The following is a 19096-nucleotide window of genomic DNA, read 5'->3' as shown; positions in this document are numbered from 1 at the left end:
TAATCCTGGGGAAGTATATCCTAAGCTGAGAAGATTGCTGGTATAGTAACTGTGGTTCCCTTTCTTGGTGACCCAATCTGTTTCCACCCAGTGAAGGCCACACTACCTCCAGGCCCATGTCAGGCATGTGCTTTCAGGCTCTCATAACCCCACATGTGCAGAAGTTCAAGCTGCCGCAGGTAATACCAAGGCAAGTCTTGAAGATTTTTTCAAGGTTTAAACAGAGCTCCAGGGAATCTCAGTTCACCCAGGTGTCAGGACATCATTCTGGGTTCAAGACCAGTGGTCAAGGAGTACCAGTCTCCATTTATTAAGCACCGACTACATGCCAATCCTCTCCACAGTCTTACACTCCTACAATTCAGACTCAAAACAGACCTTCCGCCACCGTTTACTAAATACCTACTATGTGGTTGACACCGTTCTTGGGGGGTATGGAATGACTGTACAGCATGAATTGACTGCCTTCATCAAGCCCAGAGAGGGGCAGGAATGAGGCCAGCGGCACAGCTGACAAGCAGCACACCCAGGCCTAAAGGGCAGGTCTGCGGCTCCCAAACTCAGGTTCTTTCTACTCTACTCACCATGCCTTCTGTCCCTGCCCATGGGCCTCAGCTTCCCCCTCAGGAACAAGGGGGCATTGGTTGCCCATTTTATACTTGGGAAGAGTCAAGCTGCTTATCTGGAGCAGCCCTCTCAGTTCTTGGCACAAACTCTGAATGCTTCCTCAACTTTCAGTTGGAACCACAATGTCCCTGTGCCCAGGATGGAGGGTGGAAACCATAAAAGTTATGAGTCTGAAATCTGAGCCCAGGCTGCTGGGGCAGCAAGGAATTCTGCACAGGACTGTTTCCCTGCAGCCACGCAGCTTTTCAGGGTCAGCAGACAGCAGGTGGGGCTGCTAGCCAGTGAGCAGCCGGGCGCGAAGTTAGACCTGACACACCCCTTGCCCACCAAAGGGTGGGCCAGGCGGCCAACTGGCACACTCCAGCACTGCTCCCAGCTCAGAATGCCCATGTTAGAGCAGCTCAGATCTTCAGACAGCTACTGAAACTCTGAGCCTCACCTGGAAGACAGAGATCTGGGTACTATTACCTCAGAAACACAACATGATCATAATTTACAGCAGCTCAACCCCAGAGCCTCTTGTATGTTCCCACCTGTGGGGGGAAGGTGGGGGACGGTGGGGGGGTGGAGAAGGGTGAGGCATCACGTGCATAAGCCTGAAAGGTCACCAGTGAACAAAGTACCCTCCCCACTTCCTGAGACTTTCCATTTGTGTCTCCCCATCCAGAACCATCCTGCTTGCTCTCCATTCTCGCTCCTCTGGCCTCAGCACCTGTCCCTCCTGAGGTACCTCCTCCTCTTCCCTGAGACCCCTTCTCCCACTATTGACTGGACTCTGAGATGCTCTCACACCTCACTTTAAAAGACCTGAACTGGGGTGCCTGGGTGGCTCAGTCAGTTAGGCGTCTGACTTCGGCTCAGGTCATGATCTCGCGGTCCATGAGTTCGAGCCCCACGTCGGTCTCTGTGCTGACAGCTCAGAGCCTGTAGCCTGCTTCAGATTCTGTGTCTCCCTCTCTCTCTGCCCCTCCCCCATTCATGCTCTGTCTCTCTCTGTCTCAAAAATAAATAAACATTAAAAAAAATAATAAATTAAATAAATAAATAAATAAATAAATAAATAAAAGACCTGAACACTCATGGTCTAGCTCAAACAGAGAAGTACAGAAGAGAATCCTACAACCAAGTCTTAGCTGATGTTCCCACACTGCCCTATTTGCTCTGGGTTTTGTTTACAAAGAAATATGATATGATCACCTCTTATCCCTTCAGCCCCCTCCTCTAGGGTAGGGTCATTTTAAAGCTGGTTTCCTCCTAAGCCTGTTTTAGGCTTTCACTACATATCTGTGTCTGCATCCAGAAACATTACATTGCTTTGCATGAATGTTTTTTAAAATGTACACAAACATACTCTTTGTATCCTTCATTAACTTTATCCACTGATGAGTTTTCATGCTTACGCGAGTGGGAGTGGATGCATACCTCCTCTGCCGCATCCCCACCCCTCTCCCCGGTGTCTCCTGTTCCACCTACCTCCTGGGGGGTCCTCCAGAAACCCACTGGCTGGGCCAGGGCCCCTCTGCCTTCACTATCTTAGTACTTACCACCGTGCATTGTTGCTGCTGCCTGTTTACGGAGCACACTGAAGGTGTCTGGACAGGGACCACAGTCAGAGCTGTGCTCTATCCAGGCCCTCATTCTGTTCCCCCCCTGACTTTCTTGGTCAGTGAGTGTGTGCATGCACACGCTACTGTGTGCTCTGTGACAGGTTTAAGGAGGGAGAGAATCTTAGCAGTCCCCCATGGCTCACCCTCAATCATGCATTCAGGACATGTGCTGCACCAGCCAGTCTCGGGGAGGGGGACATGAGGAGGGGAAGGAGACAGAGCTTCATTCCCATCTGCCCAAAGGGGCAGGGCCAAATGGCTACTGAGATAAGACCCAGGAGATGGGCAAGACAAAAAATTAGGGAGGGCTTCCCTAAGGAACAGAGACCAACCAAGAGAGAGGAAGAGAAATGAGCCAAAAGGGGTGGGAAGGGCATTCCAGGCTGGAGGAACAGTGTGGGCAAAGACCATGTGGCTGGATGCAGTGTGGAAAGGACAGGGTGAAGGGCACACATTTGTGCTATGCAGGGCTGCAGCAACCAGGGCCTGGGAGCAAAGGGAAGCCTAGGGCAAGGGTTAAGCTACAGGGGACAAGATCAGATTTGCATATCGCCAAGAGCTCCCTGGCAGCCATGGGGAGAAGGGACTGAGGTGTCAGAGTGGAAGCACAAACTATGAAGAGGCTACTACTCCAAGTACGCCAGGCAAGAGGGCCTGGGCTTCCAGCTACGCTGGCAGGCCAAGCGGATGAAAGTGCAGGGCTGGCCCAGCAGCCTCCTGCCTGGGGCCCAGGGGACTCCCTTCCCAGGCTCAGGAGGCTAAACGCAGGACCACCAAAAGCAGAGAGAACAAAGACCAGAGGCCACTTCCTTCTTCCCCCTCCAGAGACAGGATGGGAGACTGGCAGGTAGCCTTGCCTGGAGTAAAAGGAGGGGGGAATCCCACCCAGGTCCTTGCTTTGAAATGCAGCTTCTTCTCCCGGGGGCCTTCTGGGTGCCCCTCACCCCTCCTTAGGGTGTTGCCTAAATGGTATTAATTGAGCTAAGCCTCTCCCCCAAAACTTCCTGTCCCTAGATGGTTGCCCCTGACAATGCTTGAAACACCACAGCAGCCATTCTAAAGGTTCAGTGCTGTTCTGTTCTGAATCTAATTTATCAGGTCTCCTTCCCTCTGCCAAGAAAAAGGACTGGGCAAGTGAGGGCAAAGCCAGAGAGAGGAGAGGCGTGACAGGGTTGCTGGGGCGGAGTCAGGGAATACAAAAGCCAGTGACTCCACCATCTGGCCTGGGGCAGTCCCTGGAGACAGCTGCCACCAGACCCAGGTGTGGGTGGGAAGACCTAGTTTCCCTTCCCAGGGGCTCCTGGGCCCCCCAGCATCAGCCACCTGTGAACTATGAGCCCAAGATGAGCGCCTTTACTCTTGGCCTCAGTGTCATCCTTTGTGAAAGGAGCCACAAACACCAGCCTGGCTGTCACGGTGTCAGAATGAGAGGCTATAATACCCATGGCTGTGCGGGGCACACAGTAGGTGCTTGAGAAATGACTGGGCAGATCACTCCAGTACAAGTCTCCCATATGGTTGGAGGTGGGCTTTGCTGACAGAACCCTCTCCAAATGGCTCCGGGCTTTCCAGCTGTCGCTGATCAAGGTGTGCATGTGTGTCTCCAGGCGTCTGCTTGAAATGGGGGCCACGTGAATGTTAAGGGGACTGGATGACAGTCAGCTGAGCGCCTGCCCCACCCAGGGAGAGGAGACCAGTTAGTTGCATGGGCTCAACACTGTCCTTGCCCTTAAAAGTGTGTATTGTATTATTGAGTGCTCACTGTGAGTCAGGTCTGGGGCAGGGCACCCAGGAACTTCACCAGCTGGGGGTTGCTATCATCAATCCCATTTCACAGATGAAGAAACTAAGACAGAGATGTTAAGTGACCTGCCCAAGGTCACACAGACACAAGGGGCAAAACTAAGGTTTGAAGTCACATCTGGCTGACAACAGACTCTGTGCTCTTAACCACAAAGAGACTCAGGGCACCGTAGCCAGTTTCCAGGAGGGCATGCACCCCTTTCACCAGCCTTTAAAGCCTGGGGCCCTGCCTCCCACACAGGGACCTCCCCTTTAAAACCAGATGCAGCCCCGGTGAGGTTGAGAAGCAAGGCCAGGCTGCTGGGTGCTTACTGGGACACAGGTCTGGGTGGAGGGGCAAAATTAGTCCCATTTTACAGATGAAGAAGGTGAGGCTCAGGGAAGGTAAATTTCTTTGCCAAAATCAAACAGAGGCAGAATTCAGTTTAACTCCAAAGCTGAATCTTAACTATTCCACTCCTCCCCATGACAGGTCAGACACCTCCCCAGGAAGTCCTGCCAGATCTCCCAGGTCTCCACCCTAATGCTGACAGCTCTTACTTCAGACCCATCAGGGGCACCAGAGCCGATAGGCTACAGACCTCGTACATCCAGCTTTCTGTCCCACCACGAAGACATGGTCCGGTAAGGCACACTTGTAATTAAGCTTAACTCCATCAGGTACAGGAAGAATGTCAACATCTCCTCCACGGCCCCGCCCCACCCCACCCCACCCCACCCCTGCCAGGAATGGCAGACCTAGAGTTGTGAAGTGCACAGCCTGTCCATCAGCATCCAGTTCAATCCCAAGCACACAGTAGGTGCCTTAATCTGCACTTGCTCAATAGTTAAAATCACCACAGCTATGGTACACTGAGGCCTCCTACACCTTTCAACTCTTTCCCTGTGTCATTTCACTTAATCTTCATGCTAATGATATCATCAGGCAGGACCTATGCTTATGCCCATTCTACAGGTGAGCAAACACTGACTCCGAGGCCAAGCAGCTCACCCCAGATTGCATAACCAGGAAGGGGCAGCTGGTAGGGGCTGCACTCTCAACCAGGGTTCAGGACAGTGGGAACAGGTCCCCTCACACCTTCCCTACTGGGCTGGATACCCATCCTCAGCGACCTGCACCATCAGGTCTGACCCTGTCATTAGCTCAGGTGTGAACATCAGCTCCCACACCTGTTATTAGGAACCAGGGTGACAGGAGCAGCGGGGTTCCCCCATCCTGGCCCTCCCCAGTTTCAGACGCTAAAAGGCTGACAAACAGGGAGGGGCGGGTTTTCTCCAGGAGGGCTCTTCTGTGACTGCCTGGGTGTGAAGGTCACAACCCCTGGCTTCTTGGTCCTGGGTCCCCTCAGCTGGCAGCGGTGATGCTGAGCCCCTGTCTGGGTACTTCCTACGTGCCAAGGGCATTCTGTCTGTTGTCACATCTGCTCCCCCTAGGGCCCCATGCAACAGACACTTAGTTGTACCATCCCTGCTTTGCAGATGAGGAAACTGAGGCTCAGAGAGGTTCCCTGATTTGCCACGGCAGCTGTAGCTGAGCTGGGATCACAAGGGAGGCATTCTGCTCTCAGGGCGAGAGCTGCCACACACTTTTCCATGCTGAATTTTGCTGGCAGCCCCACCTTCCCTCAAAGGAAGCCCCCAAAAAACTCGGGGTGAAAGAGTAACTTGAGGGTCAGTGCCCCATGACCAGAGACCACATCTGAGAGCTACAAGGAGAGTGCCAGGCACCAGGTAACACTCAAAGATTCTTGCTGAGACAACGGGGCAAGAGGCTGTCTCCCAGCCCACAACTCAGCCCATGAACTTGTCCCCATGAATGGGAAGGGGCAGAGGGGATGCACTGGTCTGGTGAGACCATGTACGGAAGCACCTGGCCCCTACTCAGGACTGTGTCTCTTCCAGGCCATGGAACCCAAAGGCAGAGTCTCTCCATCCCATCCTGGGGAGAGAATCAGGAGGGCTTCCTGGAGAAAGAAACCTCAAAGCTGACATCTGGGATCAATGGCTGTCAGCCAAGGGCAGAGGGTGGCTGCTTTGGGCCAGAAGCATGCAGGGAGGGGAACAGGGTGGGGGATAGAGAGGTAGGACTGAATCCTTGCCACCCCAGGCCCTCAGAGTCCACGCAGCTCTAAAAGATGGGAATTCCTTCCTTCCTATCCTCTGTTGGGAAAGCCAAGCCCTTCTCAGCGTGTATGAATTCATCCTAACCTTGTTAGGTCCAACCTTCTATTAGGGGCACCAGACAGAGGGCTGGAGGCATTGGGGTCCGGGGAGATGGAAGAGGCAGAGGGCAGGGTGAGGCCTGGCCCGTCTCCTGGTGTGTGGGTGTGTGCATGTATGAAGGATTGGAGGGGCCCAAGTCTTGGTGGGGGGAGAACAGAACAGTCTTCCGTGGCTGGCACAGAGTATGCAATTGTGCAATGCCCCAGAGAACAGCTCGGGGACTGGACGGGACCCCGGCGAGGTTTGAGAGCCAGCTGGACCTAGACACAGAGAAACAGCATGCAGGGCCCTGCCCAATCTCTGGGGTTGTGAAAGTCTGGGGAGGCTGGGGAGTGGGGGACTTTGGAAGGGGAGAAAATAAATGTCTCTGAGCTTGAAGCAGAACATAGGAGAGATGGGGACCCTGAGATCACAGGGCGGTGCAGTTTCTGAAAAGGCTGGAACTCAAAACAACGGACTGCCCACACTCCCCTGCCAGTGCCCAGGCCTGCCTGCACCTGTCTTAAGGGTCTGCCTGGGCTGGACCACAGGGATTCTGTGACAGCCCTGACCAGAGGCTTCTCACCTTTAGCTGGTCCTGGAAGGGGGTGAGGATACCTCGGGGGTGGATAGTCCCAGGCAGGGGGGCTGTGCAGTTTGGAGTCTCCCACCTGAATGAAGCCCTTTGTCAGGAGAAGCTTGGTGAAGTGTACCTTCCTGGCCAGGAGCCCCCACCTCATATTTGCTAGAGAAGGGAAGAGGCAGGGGTCAAAGTCCCACCCCTTCTCTCAATCTCAGCATCTCCAAGAGGCTTCCCTAAACCGGTTATTAAGTGAATACATCAGGCTTATCAAAACGGACGTGGGCTGCAGGCTCAACGCAAACACATCAAGACAGGTCATTCCCTTCCCAGGCCGCCCTGGGAACCAGCGGCTCAGAGACGCCGCCAGTTTCTGGGCTGGGGGGGTGGGGGTGGGGTACACCCCTGAGAAGTCATGCATCGCGAAGGAGGCCCCGACGCCGCCCAGCCACCGCGCAGACCCCAGCACGGCTGCCAGAGAGGGGGGAGGAAAAAGGGGTGCCTCAGCCTGTGCCCCCCATCCACTGACCCCACACACACCGGTTTTTCGTGCTGAATCTCGGGAGGGCCGGGTGGCAGACACCGGCAACTGCTGAGGGAGGTAGCACACAGACCACCACCCCACCCTCCACTGTCCCGCCACCCCCAAGCCAGAAGCACCTGCCCGTTCTCCAAGAAGCGCTAGTGACGCCCGCCAGCCCCCGTCCAACTCAATTTCCCTTCCCCCGTGAGCCCCTAGACGAAGCTTCCTGAGTCCCTGTGGCACCCCTACCTTGGGTGTAGGGTCCTCGGACACACCATTACCCACCCCCGCGGTGCTTCCCCGTCGCAGGAGAACCCCCAGCGCAAGGGCGACCCTGGGACACGGAGGTCCCCTGTACTTCAGCTCAGTTCCCCGCTCTCTAGGTGCCCAACTGAGTGCTCCTCGGGGCTCCTGCAACTCTCCGGGGCCACGTATCGCGTCTCTCTTCGGTCGGCCCCAACCCATCGCCATCCCCACCCTGGCAGTGCTTCCCAGCTCAAGGGGGGGGGGGGGGGGGTGTCCCTCGGCAGCCGCGTTCCCGCACGTCGCGCACTCCCCGCTCAGCTCCCCGCCCCCTCGGCCGTGCTTTCTGGGCCCCCGGCAGCTGTCCAGGCCCGGCCGTTCCCCCCCGCGCTCCGAGAAGTGCTTCCCCGCCCAGGGCTCCCCACGGCGCGCGGGTTTCCCGAGGGCGTCCCGGGAGCGCCATGCGGCGCCTCCTCACCTCCGGGTCTGCACGGTGGGGCTGTATTTGCCTTTGTTTCTCTTCCTGAAGAGCGAGTTCATGGTGGCGCTCGGGGTGCGCGGGCGGGGGCGGCGGGTCGCGGCGCCGGGCTGGCAGTGGGCGGCGGGCGGGCCCGGCGCGCACCGAGGGGCAGGCAGCGGACACAGGTGAGCGAGCGGCGGCGCGGGAGCCCCTAGTGCGGCGCGGCGCGGGCGACCGGTCACTACTCACGGGGGGCGGGGCGCCCGCTGGCCTCCGGCTGTCCCGGCCGCTCCCCGAGAAGGTGGCGCTTACCTTCCCGGAGGAGGGGCCACCGGGCGGGCGGGGCTTCCAGCCCCCTCGGGCGCGCGCCCTAGGCCTGGTGCGAGCGAGTGGGGTGCCAGGCCAGGGCTGGGGGTGGGACACGCGGTCCTATCCGGACACCGCCCACCCACCCCGGCCCCCGCACGCTTGTGGCTGGCAGGTGGGCAGGGGCGCTCGGCCAGCTTTCCCGGGCACACCCAGCCCCACCCTCACACCCCCTCCCCGGGGGCCCCGGCGCGCCCCCTGGCTGAGGGCCTTCACCTGGCTCCCGGCTGCCCCTGGCGCGCAACGCTCGCCTCTCCTTGGCTCACACCCAGGTGCCCCACCCCCCTCCCCGCCCCAGACAAGTGTGGCAAAGACCTGACGGGTCTCTGTGCCTTGGATAGCTCGTGAATGACACTCAGGTGCTAATAGTGTCGATGACGATTGAGAAAAGCACGCACCTGTCGCGCATCAAATCCCCCAAGACTTCCGCCACAAACGGTCAGCTGACACCTGGCAAGGCTGCTGACCGCTCCCAGCCTCAGTTTCCTTATTTGCCAAACAGTGATAACAACTGCCCCCAGCCCCAAAAAAAAGGTTAGTAGGAGAGTCCTGTTGAGATTTCACACAGAGTACGTAACACGAGGCCTCGCCCAAATGTGCAGGAAGTGTGGCGGTCATTATCAAGCCATCTTGATGGACAAAAAATCCTTTGAAACTTGAATAACTCCAGGCCCTGGCATGATGGAACCACTTCGTGGCTGGTCATAAAAGCAGCTGGGTTCTGGTTCAAAATAGCCATGTTACACAATTCTGCCAGCATGTACCCAGGTTAAATTGTGTGCCACCGTGTGCCTGGGCTAGACAGTGGGCCCCTGTGCACCCAGATTAGGCATGTGCTACTCCAGAAGCCTGCAGCTGGGCAGTAAACAGTCTGGCAGTGAGCTCACATGGGGCCCAGACAGCTGGGAAGGAAGGTTCACGCCACTTTAGAGGGTGCTGGGGCTGGGGTCTGAGCCCAGCTGGTAAGGAGAAGCAATGAGGTCTGCAGGGCAGGGAGGCAGGATCCCCCACTGGGGATCCAGAGTCCTCAGGCTAGTCCCTTCCCCAGATGTTTTTCTTTATAAAATAAGGACGTTGGTGGGGATGTTGATCCCCAAGGGCTTTTACTGCCCCAGACCTCAGAGCATCTGAGAAACACAGGTTCCTTTAGGCCATCTCCTGTCCCTACCACTTAAAGACTTCAGTTTTGAAGTGTTACAGAGACGCTAGGAAAAACTAACTCTTTTTTGTTTGTTTGTTAATGTTAATGGCAGAGAGAGAGAGAGAGGACAGAGGATCTGAAGCAGGCTCTGCACTGACGGCAGAGAGCCTGACGCGGGGCTCCAACTCACTAGTCGTGAGATCATGACCTGAGCCAAAGTTGGATGCTCAACTGATTGAGCCACCAGGCACCCTGGAAAACCTTATTCTTTTTTTTTTTTTCTTTTTTTTTTTTCTTTTTTTTTTTTTTTAATTTTTTTTTCAACGTTTATTTATTTTTGGGACAGAGAGAGACAGAGCATGAACGGGGGAGGGGCAGAGAGAGAGGGAGACACAGAATCGGAAACAGGCTCCAGGCTCTGAGCCATCAGCCCAGAGCCCGACGCGGGGCTCGAACTCACGGGCCGCGAGATCGTGACCTGGCTGAAGTCGGACGCTTAACCGACTGCGCCACCCAGGCGCCCCGAAAACCTTATTCTTAATGAGGCATCTGTGGGTGAGCTTAAGAGGGTCTGTGCATCCTTATAGCTTCTTTCAAAATGTGCCCATTTGTGCATTTTTCTTGGGGAGGGCCTACTGCTTTCAGTGAGTTTCTTCCTTCACTCATCCAGCTGATACTCAGTAACACTCTTCCAGCTGCGGCTGCCTGGTTCCACTACAAGATAAGAAAAGGGAAAAGACGAAACACAGCAAAGGGCCTTTCTCTTAAGGGATGGGGCCTGCAGGGCACCAAAGGACTCAGGTCCAGCCAGCTAACATTGGGAACAGGTGTCGGGGAGAAGCCGAGGTTTCAGATTACAGGTGTGGGTGGAGGCGGGTGGACTTGGGGACTTGAACACTAACTCAGCAGAGTTTACCCGCCCACAACCCCTTCGCCACGGCCCAAGTGGGCCTTAGCCGGGGCCTCAAGAGGAAACCTTGTTGATCCCTCTGCTTTTGCCCATGTGGCAACTCTGCCTGTAAACCCTTTCCTTACTTCTCTCTCTTGCCTATCCCTACAGGGTGGCTCTCACATGGGAGCTCAGCATCCCTTAAGGGATGTTCATGGAAGCACTGTTGCTATGGAGAAAGCTCCGGAGACAACCTGATGGTCATGGGGAGAAAGTGGTTAAATAATCCACGGTGTATCCACACTACGAAACTATGCAGCTGGAAAAGAATGAGGGCCTGATGTGGACACACTTAGCCAGGCACCAGAAGTACAGTGCGAGGAAGAGAATATACATATGTACACGCACAGAAAGCTTCTGGAAGGATCCACAAGCTGTGAGTCCCCTTAGGGAGGGATGACAGAGAAACCTAAATTTTCATTGTATACCCTTTTGCAGTATTTGGATTTTATTTTTTATCTATTTTTATTTTTAAATGTCTCTTGATTTTATTTTTTTTATATGTGTTTGAATTGCCTTTTCAGTTACTTTTTAAAAACTTGTTTAAAAATGACTGAAGTCTGGCATTCCCTCCTCCCAGAGCCTTCCCTGATGACCCTCTTCTGCTTCACCCACCACCACGCTCTAGTCAAGTAACCTCTTTCCTTTTCAGACTTTGTTACTGGACCAGGAGATACTGAGAAGTAAAGATCATGAAAGATAGGAAACTTGGGGGGAAAAAGACCCTGTGCTGAAGCAGGAAGCTGCTCTCCCCTCAAATTGCTGATAGTCTAAGAGCTGAGACAAAGATACAGCTGCCAAGTTCACCTGGATGAGTCTGGGAGGAAGAAGAGCCTTATCAGAGCTCCAAAGATGGGGAGGAGCAGCCTGGGAGACCTGGGTTGGGGTCCTCGCTTGGTCTCTGTCAGCTGTGTGGACGTGGGCAAGTCATCTTGCCTCTCTCGGCCTCAGTTGTCCTCATCTGTGAAATGGCCACACAATGATAGCATCAACCTCAGAGAGCGAGACCCCATGGGTTGTCACCCACTTGGCACACCCTCTGTCTCTAGTGATGGCTCAACAAATGGGAGGACATTACATCCATAGCTGGAGGCTGGATGCTTGTGGCACTGAGGGGTACAAACAGTTACAGGAACTCCAAGCGGTGTCAAAACTCTAGACTTCTCCCAATTTCTGAATCTCCTTTCCCCATACTTCTTAGAAAGGTGATGGTCGGCTTTGGGGAGGAAACTGGGCTGGGGGCGATTCCTGGTTAGCCTGCTTGTAGCTCAGCTGCTAACAGTCATGACACTGATTATATTAATGCCGTGTCTCATTTATTGAGGACGGACTCTGTGCCAGGCAACATGGCATGTGCCCAAAATGCCTCAGCTGATTCCTTCTCCCCCACGGACCCCCACTGGGTGAAGCTGGGGGTTGGGGGGGAGACCAGCCCTCCCCACCTGGGGCAAAGCTCTCTTATCTCCTGTTCCAGGAAAGAGCATTGAGACCCTGCGAGGCCCAGTGCACAGCGGGGCTGGTTCCTGGGTGAGCCTGCTCCAGCCCTGAGCTCGGACCCCCACCCACCTCCACCCTCCCAGCCTCCCGCTGACTCAGCTGGGTCAGGCCCAGGAGCTTCGGGGAGAATTAGCAGATTCAGGGAGGAATTTGGGCTGTGCTTCACCATCCTCCCCCTCCGTTCTCTCCAAGCTGGGCTCCAAGCTGGTGCAGCTCTGTGTGCGTGCACACGCGTACTCACGTGTGCACGACACTGGCTTGTGGGCAGGCCGGATGGGGTGGGAGCTGTGTTCTGGCCCTGTGCATCCTCCTCTGGGCAGATGGGATTTGTTTGGTTCCGCAGAGCCCTCGTATGCCAAGTGACTCATCCCTCTGCCGACCGGGGGTGGGGGCTCGGGGGAGGGTGTTTGCTTTCCTTGGGTTTGCTTGATGGTTAAACCCACGGAGAGGGCACCTGCGCGGCCATCTAGTTCTCTGGCAACCAGGCCACCCTCGGCCCCTGAAGCCTGTCCCCTCTCTGCAGCTGGGCTAGGCTGCTGACCCCCGGAGGCCGCTACCTTCTGAAGGGTCACCCACCCCCTCCTTGTTTGCGGTCATTGTTTCCCCAGCAGCTGGAGAGTTGTTCTCTCACTCGCTCACTGGTTTGGGGTGTTCCTGCGAACCAGTCTGAAACAAGAAGGGCAACATTCCCCCAGCCCCAGAAAGAGGCGTGTGATGGCCCAGCAGCCTGTTCCTTACCACAGCCCCTTCTCCTCTCATCCTCCCGTGGACAGCCATCTCCTGTCTCCAACTGTATGACCTCACCTCCACCTGAGGAGCATTTAAAAATGCAGATTCTAGAGTCCCCTTGTTGGGCGGGTCTGGAAGGGCCCGGGAATCTGCATGTTAACAAACAACTTCCCCCAGGTTACTGAAGCAGGTGGTTTCTGGGCCACCCTGAGAAACAGCTGTGAACAGAAAGATGCGGTACATGCTCAGGCCCTGGTCTACACCCACCTGGGAAGAGCCCACAGGCTGTAGCTTGAAGCCAAACTGGGTTTGAATCCTGACTCTGCCACATCCACCTGTGTGTCCTTTCAGAGGTGGCTTACCCTTCTGGAATCTTGGTTTCCCCATCTGTAAAATGGGGAAGAGCCAGGGTGCCATGATGCGTGCCAAGCACCTGGCATGGGATCCCCTCTTCTCCCCACTCTTCAAGGGGACAAGAGGGGAATGGCCCGGCTTCACCCTGTGTTTTGTAACATGTATTTACTTTTCTTGCAGAACAATGCAAGGGATGGAAAAATCACGCTGGCTCTCCAGCCCAGATGGGCTGACTCACACTCAGTCCTGGGCTGGGGGCCTGGTGAGCTCCCCACAAAGCCCTTGGGGCCAGATGGGAGGTTGGACCCTGGCAGCAGAGGCAGGAGAGGGTCCATGGTGAGTCACCCACTCTGCCTGCCCCTTGAGTCATCCCCCAAGAATGTGCCTCCGGCCCCTACCCGCTGGGGGCTCCTGGCAGACTGCCCCATCCTGGCCACCTCCCCACTGCCTGCCAGGCAGCCCCACCCTGCTGCCCTCCCAGAGAGCCATTGCTCAGATGACCATCCTGCCAGCCCTCTCTGGATGCAGGTGTATACCTATAACAGCCGTGTCTATTGTCCATCTATTGCAATAGCTCCTGACAGTGGTTGAGTACTGGCCACTCTGAGGCCCTGGTGTCCCTTGGCAGCCCTGGCCCTTCCCCCTCAGGACCCAGTCACCGAGGGGTTAACCCTTGGCTCTGCAGGGGACCTCTGAGCCCCTGCCCCACCCACAGGCTGGGACCCACTCTGACCCAGCATTACTATCCCCTCAGTCCCTCTTGCAGATCCAGGCCTCATACCGAACCCTAGATTGCTTTCCAGTACAACCTGCTCCCTCTCTCCAGACACTTCATTTCCAGCCCATCCCTGGGCCTCTCAGCCAGGCTGTAAGGGCCTCCCAGTGAGGAGGTCATGCCATCAGGGCAGAGAGCGGAGCTGGGTGGGACCAGACAGGCTCTGCCAGGCCTGAGATCCCCGCAGGACAGGCTGCCCAACCCTACCCCAAAACTGCTATCCTCCCCTGAACACCCAGCCTTTCTTCCTTCTACCCCGCCTTGCGGGGCCCTGCCAGGGCTCATGCTGCCCAGACCGGTAGGGCTGCATTTCTGGGGCCAGTGTCCAGGGTGTGACAGCCCCTGGGAATGGCCAGGTCAGAAGGTCAGAACCCCATTTCCTCCAGAGTCTGGGGGCCTGAATGATGGATAAGCTAGGCCACGAGTGGCAGAACACAAAATCCAATCAGGTTTTAGCTTGAAGCCAAGCTGGGTTTGAGTCCTGACTCTGCCAGGTACCCAGCTATGTGACCCTGGGGAAATGTCTTCACCTCTCTGAGCCTCGGTTTCTCCACCTGAAAAGTGGGAATATTCTGGCACCTGCTCCATAGGGTCTTGAAAAGCTTCAGTGAAGTAAGACGTGTAATATTAACAATCACAACTTTTGCTGGACTATGTGCTAGGCCCTGTGCTAAGTGCTTGGGTTAGGGAGTTGGCCTATGTATTCCAGCTTAATTGACATGTGACAGCCATATAATAAAGTGTATATATTTAAAGTATACCATCCGGTGGATTTTGACATCAGCACCCAGTGGTAAAATTATGGCCACAACAAAGATGATGAAGTGGCCCTCCTTCCTCTCCCCATTTTTCAGATGTGGAAACCAAGGCTCCAAGATGTTAAGTGCCTACTCAAGGTGGTCAGGAAGGAACTCAGGATTTAAACCCTGCAAACTGAGGGGCGCATGCATGGCTCAGTCGTTTAAGTGTCTGACTTCGACTCAGGTTGTGATCTCGATGTTTGTGAGTTCGAGCCTCACATCGGACTCTGCTGACAGCTTGGAGCCTGGAGCCTGCTTCAGATTCTGTGTCTCCTGACAGCTGGGAGCCTGTTTCGGATTCTAAGTCTCCCCCTCTCTCTGCCCCTCCACCACTCTCACTTGGTCTCTCTCTCTCTCTCTCTCTCTCTCTCTCTCTCTCTCTCTCTCTTACTCTCTCTCAAAAATAAACATTAATGGGGAGCCTGGGTGGCTCAGTCGGTTAAGCATCCGACTCCGGCTCAGGACATGATCTTGTGGTTTGTGAGTTTGAGCCCCATGTTGGACTCTGTCCTGACAGCTCAGAGCCTGGAGCCTGCTTCAGATTCTGTGTCTCCCCTCTCTTTGCCCTTCCCATGCTCATGCTCTGTCTCTCTCGGTGTCTCAATAATAAATAAAGGTTAAAAAAATTTTTAAATAAAATAAACATTAAAAAAAATAAACCCTGCAATCTGAGCCAGGGCCCTTGTCCCCCACCTCTGCCACCATTCAGCAGGGTGCCTGGCACAGTGTAGGTGCTCAATGTCATTATTGAATGAACAAATGAATGAATGAGAGGGTCAATGCATGATAGTGTTCACAGGGAAGGTCCACAGAGGAGGTCCAACCAAAGGTGAGTAGGTCCTGAGTCAGAGCTATGGTATACAAAAGGTGTTCAGATGAACAGAAAGCGTTCGTTCATCAAATATTTATTAAGCACCTACTATGTGACAAGGCCTGTTTTAAGCACTCAGGATACGAGGTCAAGTACAACATATTCAGGTTCCTGTCCTCAGGGAGCTCACTGCAGAGGAGTGGGGATGGGGGATGGTGTAAGTTTAATGCCACCTGTGTGTGGATGATGGCACCTGTCCTGTGTCCCCAGTGATGGGGTACCCCAGACAGACAAAGTTGTGGAGGAGGGGCCTGGAGACACTGTGAGGAAAGCAGTCAGACCCAAGGATGAGGGTGGTTGGAGCCCTGGCAAGGAAGGGGAGGGAGATCCTTGCTTGCAGGGACCCTGGTTCCTTCATCATACTGCTTCCCAAGCATCATTGACATTTCCAGAAATATCAGGCTCCCCCTAACCCCTCAGGGGAGGATCTTGATTTCTTGCCTCCACAGTGCCTCCTACACATTCACCCATCCATTTATTCGGCCCCTATTGTATGCCTAGCCCTGGGAATACAGCAGCTAACAAGATACAATCCACATATTCCCATCCCGAGAAAGGAAAAAAATAGAGGGTATGGCTGATCAATGCTGAGATGGACAGGACATTGGGTGGAAGAGGACACACACATGGACGGGGGGGTAGGGGGGTCCCGTAGCCTCGCAGGGAGGGAAACAGAGGGTGTATTAAGTGAAAAAAGAAACTGACCCACCACTGTTCCATTTTTGCCATTTGTGATGTAAAATAGAGCTGACCCCCTGTATCCCTCCTGCCTGCCTGCCTAGTCTGAGTTCGCCTGGGCTCTTTGTCCACTCTCTCTGCTGAGGTCTAACATTCCTGCCAGGGAGCTGGGTGGCCAAGCCCCCATGCGCTGCCCTCCCAGGCCATTCTCTGGTCACTGGCTCAGGCTTAATCCCTTGCCCGGGCCCAGGCCTCGGAGACTGATGAGTCAACACCAGTTGGCTCTGGACAAACACTCCCCCCCTTTTCATCCCCCCTTCAGTCCATCCTGTTCTCCGGAAAGGGCCCAGCCTCTGCTGGTCCAGGGGCGACTCTGGAGAAGCCATGTCCAATGGAACTTCCTGAGATGATAGAAATATTCCATATATATGGGAGGCACAAGCCACATGTGGCTACTGAGCAGTTAAAATGAGGCTAGTATGAGTTTTAAATTTTATCGCTCATATTTATATAAATATGATATGTTAATATCCACGCGATTAATTTAAACAGCTGCATGTGGTTGGTGGCTATTGCTTTGAGTGGCTCCAGAGAGTCAGATTGGGCCCAGGTATAGCGGATGAGTGGGCAGCTCAGGACGCTGGCTTTCTCCCCCAGGCAGGGCGAGCTTAGGGAGGCACTGGTGGGTCAACTGGGGCCTCAGAGACTGAACTGGGCATGGAGGGGAGTCCCTTGGGGTCTGCTCTGTTGATAGAGCCAAATTAGGTTTTGGTGCCTGTGACTACCCTTCCACCCATCTAGCTCTTTGGTCTGACCCCAGCCTGGCAGGCAGAATCATGACCTGAGCCAACCCCTTAATATTGGGGTGCCCAGCTCCGGCGCCATGGTCCAACCTCTCTCAGATCTGGCTGACCACATCACAGCCCCACCTCTCTCTCTCCCCATCCCTGCCCTCCCCCTGCACTATTCCAGAGGAACCTAGGATGAAGGGATGGTGTTACACTTAATTTGCTGAAAGGCAATGGGAATGCATCCTCCTTCCAAAAGAGAGGAGTCAGAGACCATAGCTGTCTTGGTCCTGACCCCCCAACCAGAGCTTGGGTGCACAGACCCTGGGTGCAGGGACTTTACTTTTGCAGTGACCTCAGGCCACGGAAACAGGGATAAGAAGGAAAATGCACAAGGAAGAGGCAAACCAACCAAAGGTGCAGTCACAAGGTGGGCCCTACCGTGGGCTCAATGGTGGCCCCTCAAAAAAGAGAAGTGCAAGTCCTAACCCCCTGCAACCTAGGAATGTGATCTTATTTGGAAAAAGTTCTTTATAGATGTAATTAAGTTAAGATCTCAAGATGAGATTTCCTGGATTTAGGGTGGGCCTTGCATCCAATGACAGATGTCCTTATAAAAGAAAGGCAGTGCTACCAGCACAGAGCCTGACGTGGGGCTCGAACTCACAAAACTGTGAGATCGTGACTTGAGCTGAAACCAAGAGTCGGTTGCTTAACTGACCGAGCCACCCAGGTGCCCCAACTTCTGGGTTTTTAGAAGACACTAAGTGTGTGGTAATTTGATAGAGCAGTAGTGGGAAATCAATACAGAAGTTTCCTTCTTCCCAGCCCCACAGGGGGACTTTGTGCTGCCAGCAAGGTAAGTTGGGGCCTATGGAAGGTCATGGGTGAAGGCAGGAGAGTAGGGGCTGGGGAGTGCCCACTCCGCCCCCTCCTCTCCCAGGCACGTCCACCCTGGACACTCTCCCATCTTAGTGACCCATAGCATAGGGCAGCCTGCGGGTGGCCTCCCACAGGCCAACAAGGCGACGCAGCCCCAGGGAGAATTTCTTGCACGGTACTTCCTGACTTGTGGTGTGTCCAGGCAGTTAGTATCAGAATCGAGTTGAATTATAGGACACCCAATTGGTGTCCAGAGATTCGGAGAACTGGTTGTTGAGCAGAAACCCCCCCGGCCCCCCACGTTTGTTGTCAGAAGCGTCGTGACTAAAAACAGTTCAGCCATACCGACGCCTGCCACAACGCGGAGGAATCTTGAAGACATCATGCTCGGTGAAGCAAGCCAGGCACAAAAGGCCATGTTGTGTATGATTCCATTTATATGCAATGTCCAGAATAAGTGAATCCATAGAGACATAAAGCCAATCAGTGGTTGCCAGGGTAAGTTAGTGGGGGTGGGGAATAGGGAGTGACTGCTAAAAGTTATGGGATTTCTTTTGGGGTGAGGAAATGTTCTAAAAATTGGTGGTGGTTGTTGCACCATTCTGTGAATATATTAAAAGCCACTGACTTGTATGCTGTAAGTGGGTGTACTATATGGTGCGAGAATTATGTTTTAATAAAGCAGAGTTATCATTTTCCTACACTGCACCCTCTCAAAAACGTTCCATGGAAAATGGTCCTTCTCTTCTGACATGATTTACCCCCCCCTTTTTTTTTTTAACTTTTCCAATGTGATTTTGTTTTAAATGTTTACGTATTTATGTTGAGAGAGAGAGCATATGTGTGCAAGCAGAGAATCCCAAGCAGGCTCCACACTGTCAGCACAGTGTCTGAGGTGGGTCTCGAACCCACAAACTGTGAGATCATGATCTGAGCAAAATCAAGAGTCAGACCCTTAACTGACTGAGTCTCCCAGGCACCCCTCCAATTTTATTTCTTTAATTACTAAGGTCAGATATACATAATAAAAACTTACAGTGGCATCTGGGTGGCTCAGTCGGTTAAGCGTCTGACTCTTGATCGTGGCTCAAATCATGATCTCACGGTTCGTGGGTTCAAGCCTCTCTCTCAAAATAAATAACCTTAAAAAAAAAAACCACACACAAAAAACACCTTACATTTTACTAACTGGAATTAAAATAAAAACTTGAAAAAAATGTA

At 54.1% G+C, this 19096-nt stretch overlaps 1 protein-coding gene and 1 long non-coding RNA gene across 3 annotated transcripts in view; one reads left to right on the top strand and one right to left on the bottom strand.

The window, feature by feature from the left end:
* The window catches only part of PPL (periplakin), a 46374-nt gene extending 37922 nt beyond the window's left edge, over positions 1-8452 (bottom strand). Inside the window, exon 1 of one of the 2 annotated variants that reach the window (XM_047837675.1) lies at positions 8064-8452. In XM_047837675.1, coding sequence (XP_047693631.1) covers positions 8064-8125 — 62 coding nt within the window. In that variant the 5' untranslated portion in view covers positions 8126-8452. The remainder of the gene's footprint in view (positions 1-8063) is intronic. The other variant, XM_047837674.1, reaches the window with a different exon arrangement.
* On the top strand, positions 8192-13414 carry LOC125154031 (uncharacterized). Its single transcript, XR_007147654.1, has 3 exons — positions 8192-8230; positions 10613-10877; positions 13262-13414. It is a non-coding gene; the product is annotated as an uncharacterized LOC125154031 (long non-coding RNA).
* The last annotated feature ends 5682 nt before the right edge of the window (positions 13415-19096 follow it).

The sequence above is a fragment of the Prionailurus viverrinus genome, chromosome E3 (assembly GCF_022837055.1).
Source record: "Prionailurus viverrinus isolate Anna chromosome E3, UM_Priviv_1.0, whole genome shotgun sequence".
Lineage (NCBI taxonomy): Eukaryota > Metazoa > Chordata > Mammalia > Carnivora > Felidae > Prionailurus > Prionailurus viverrinus.
This window is presented reverse-complemented; position numbering and strand designations above follow the sequence as displayed.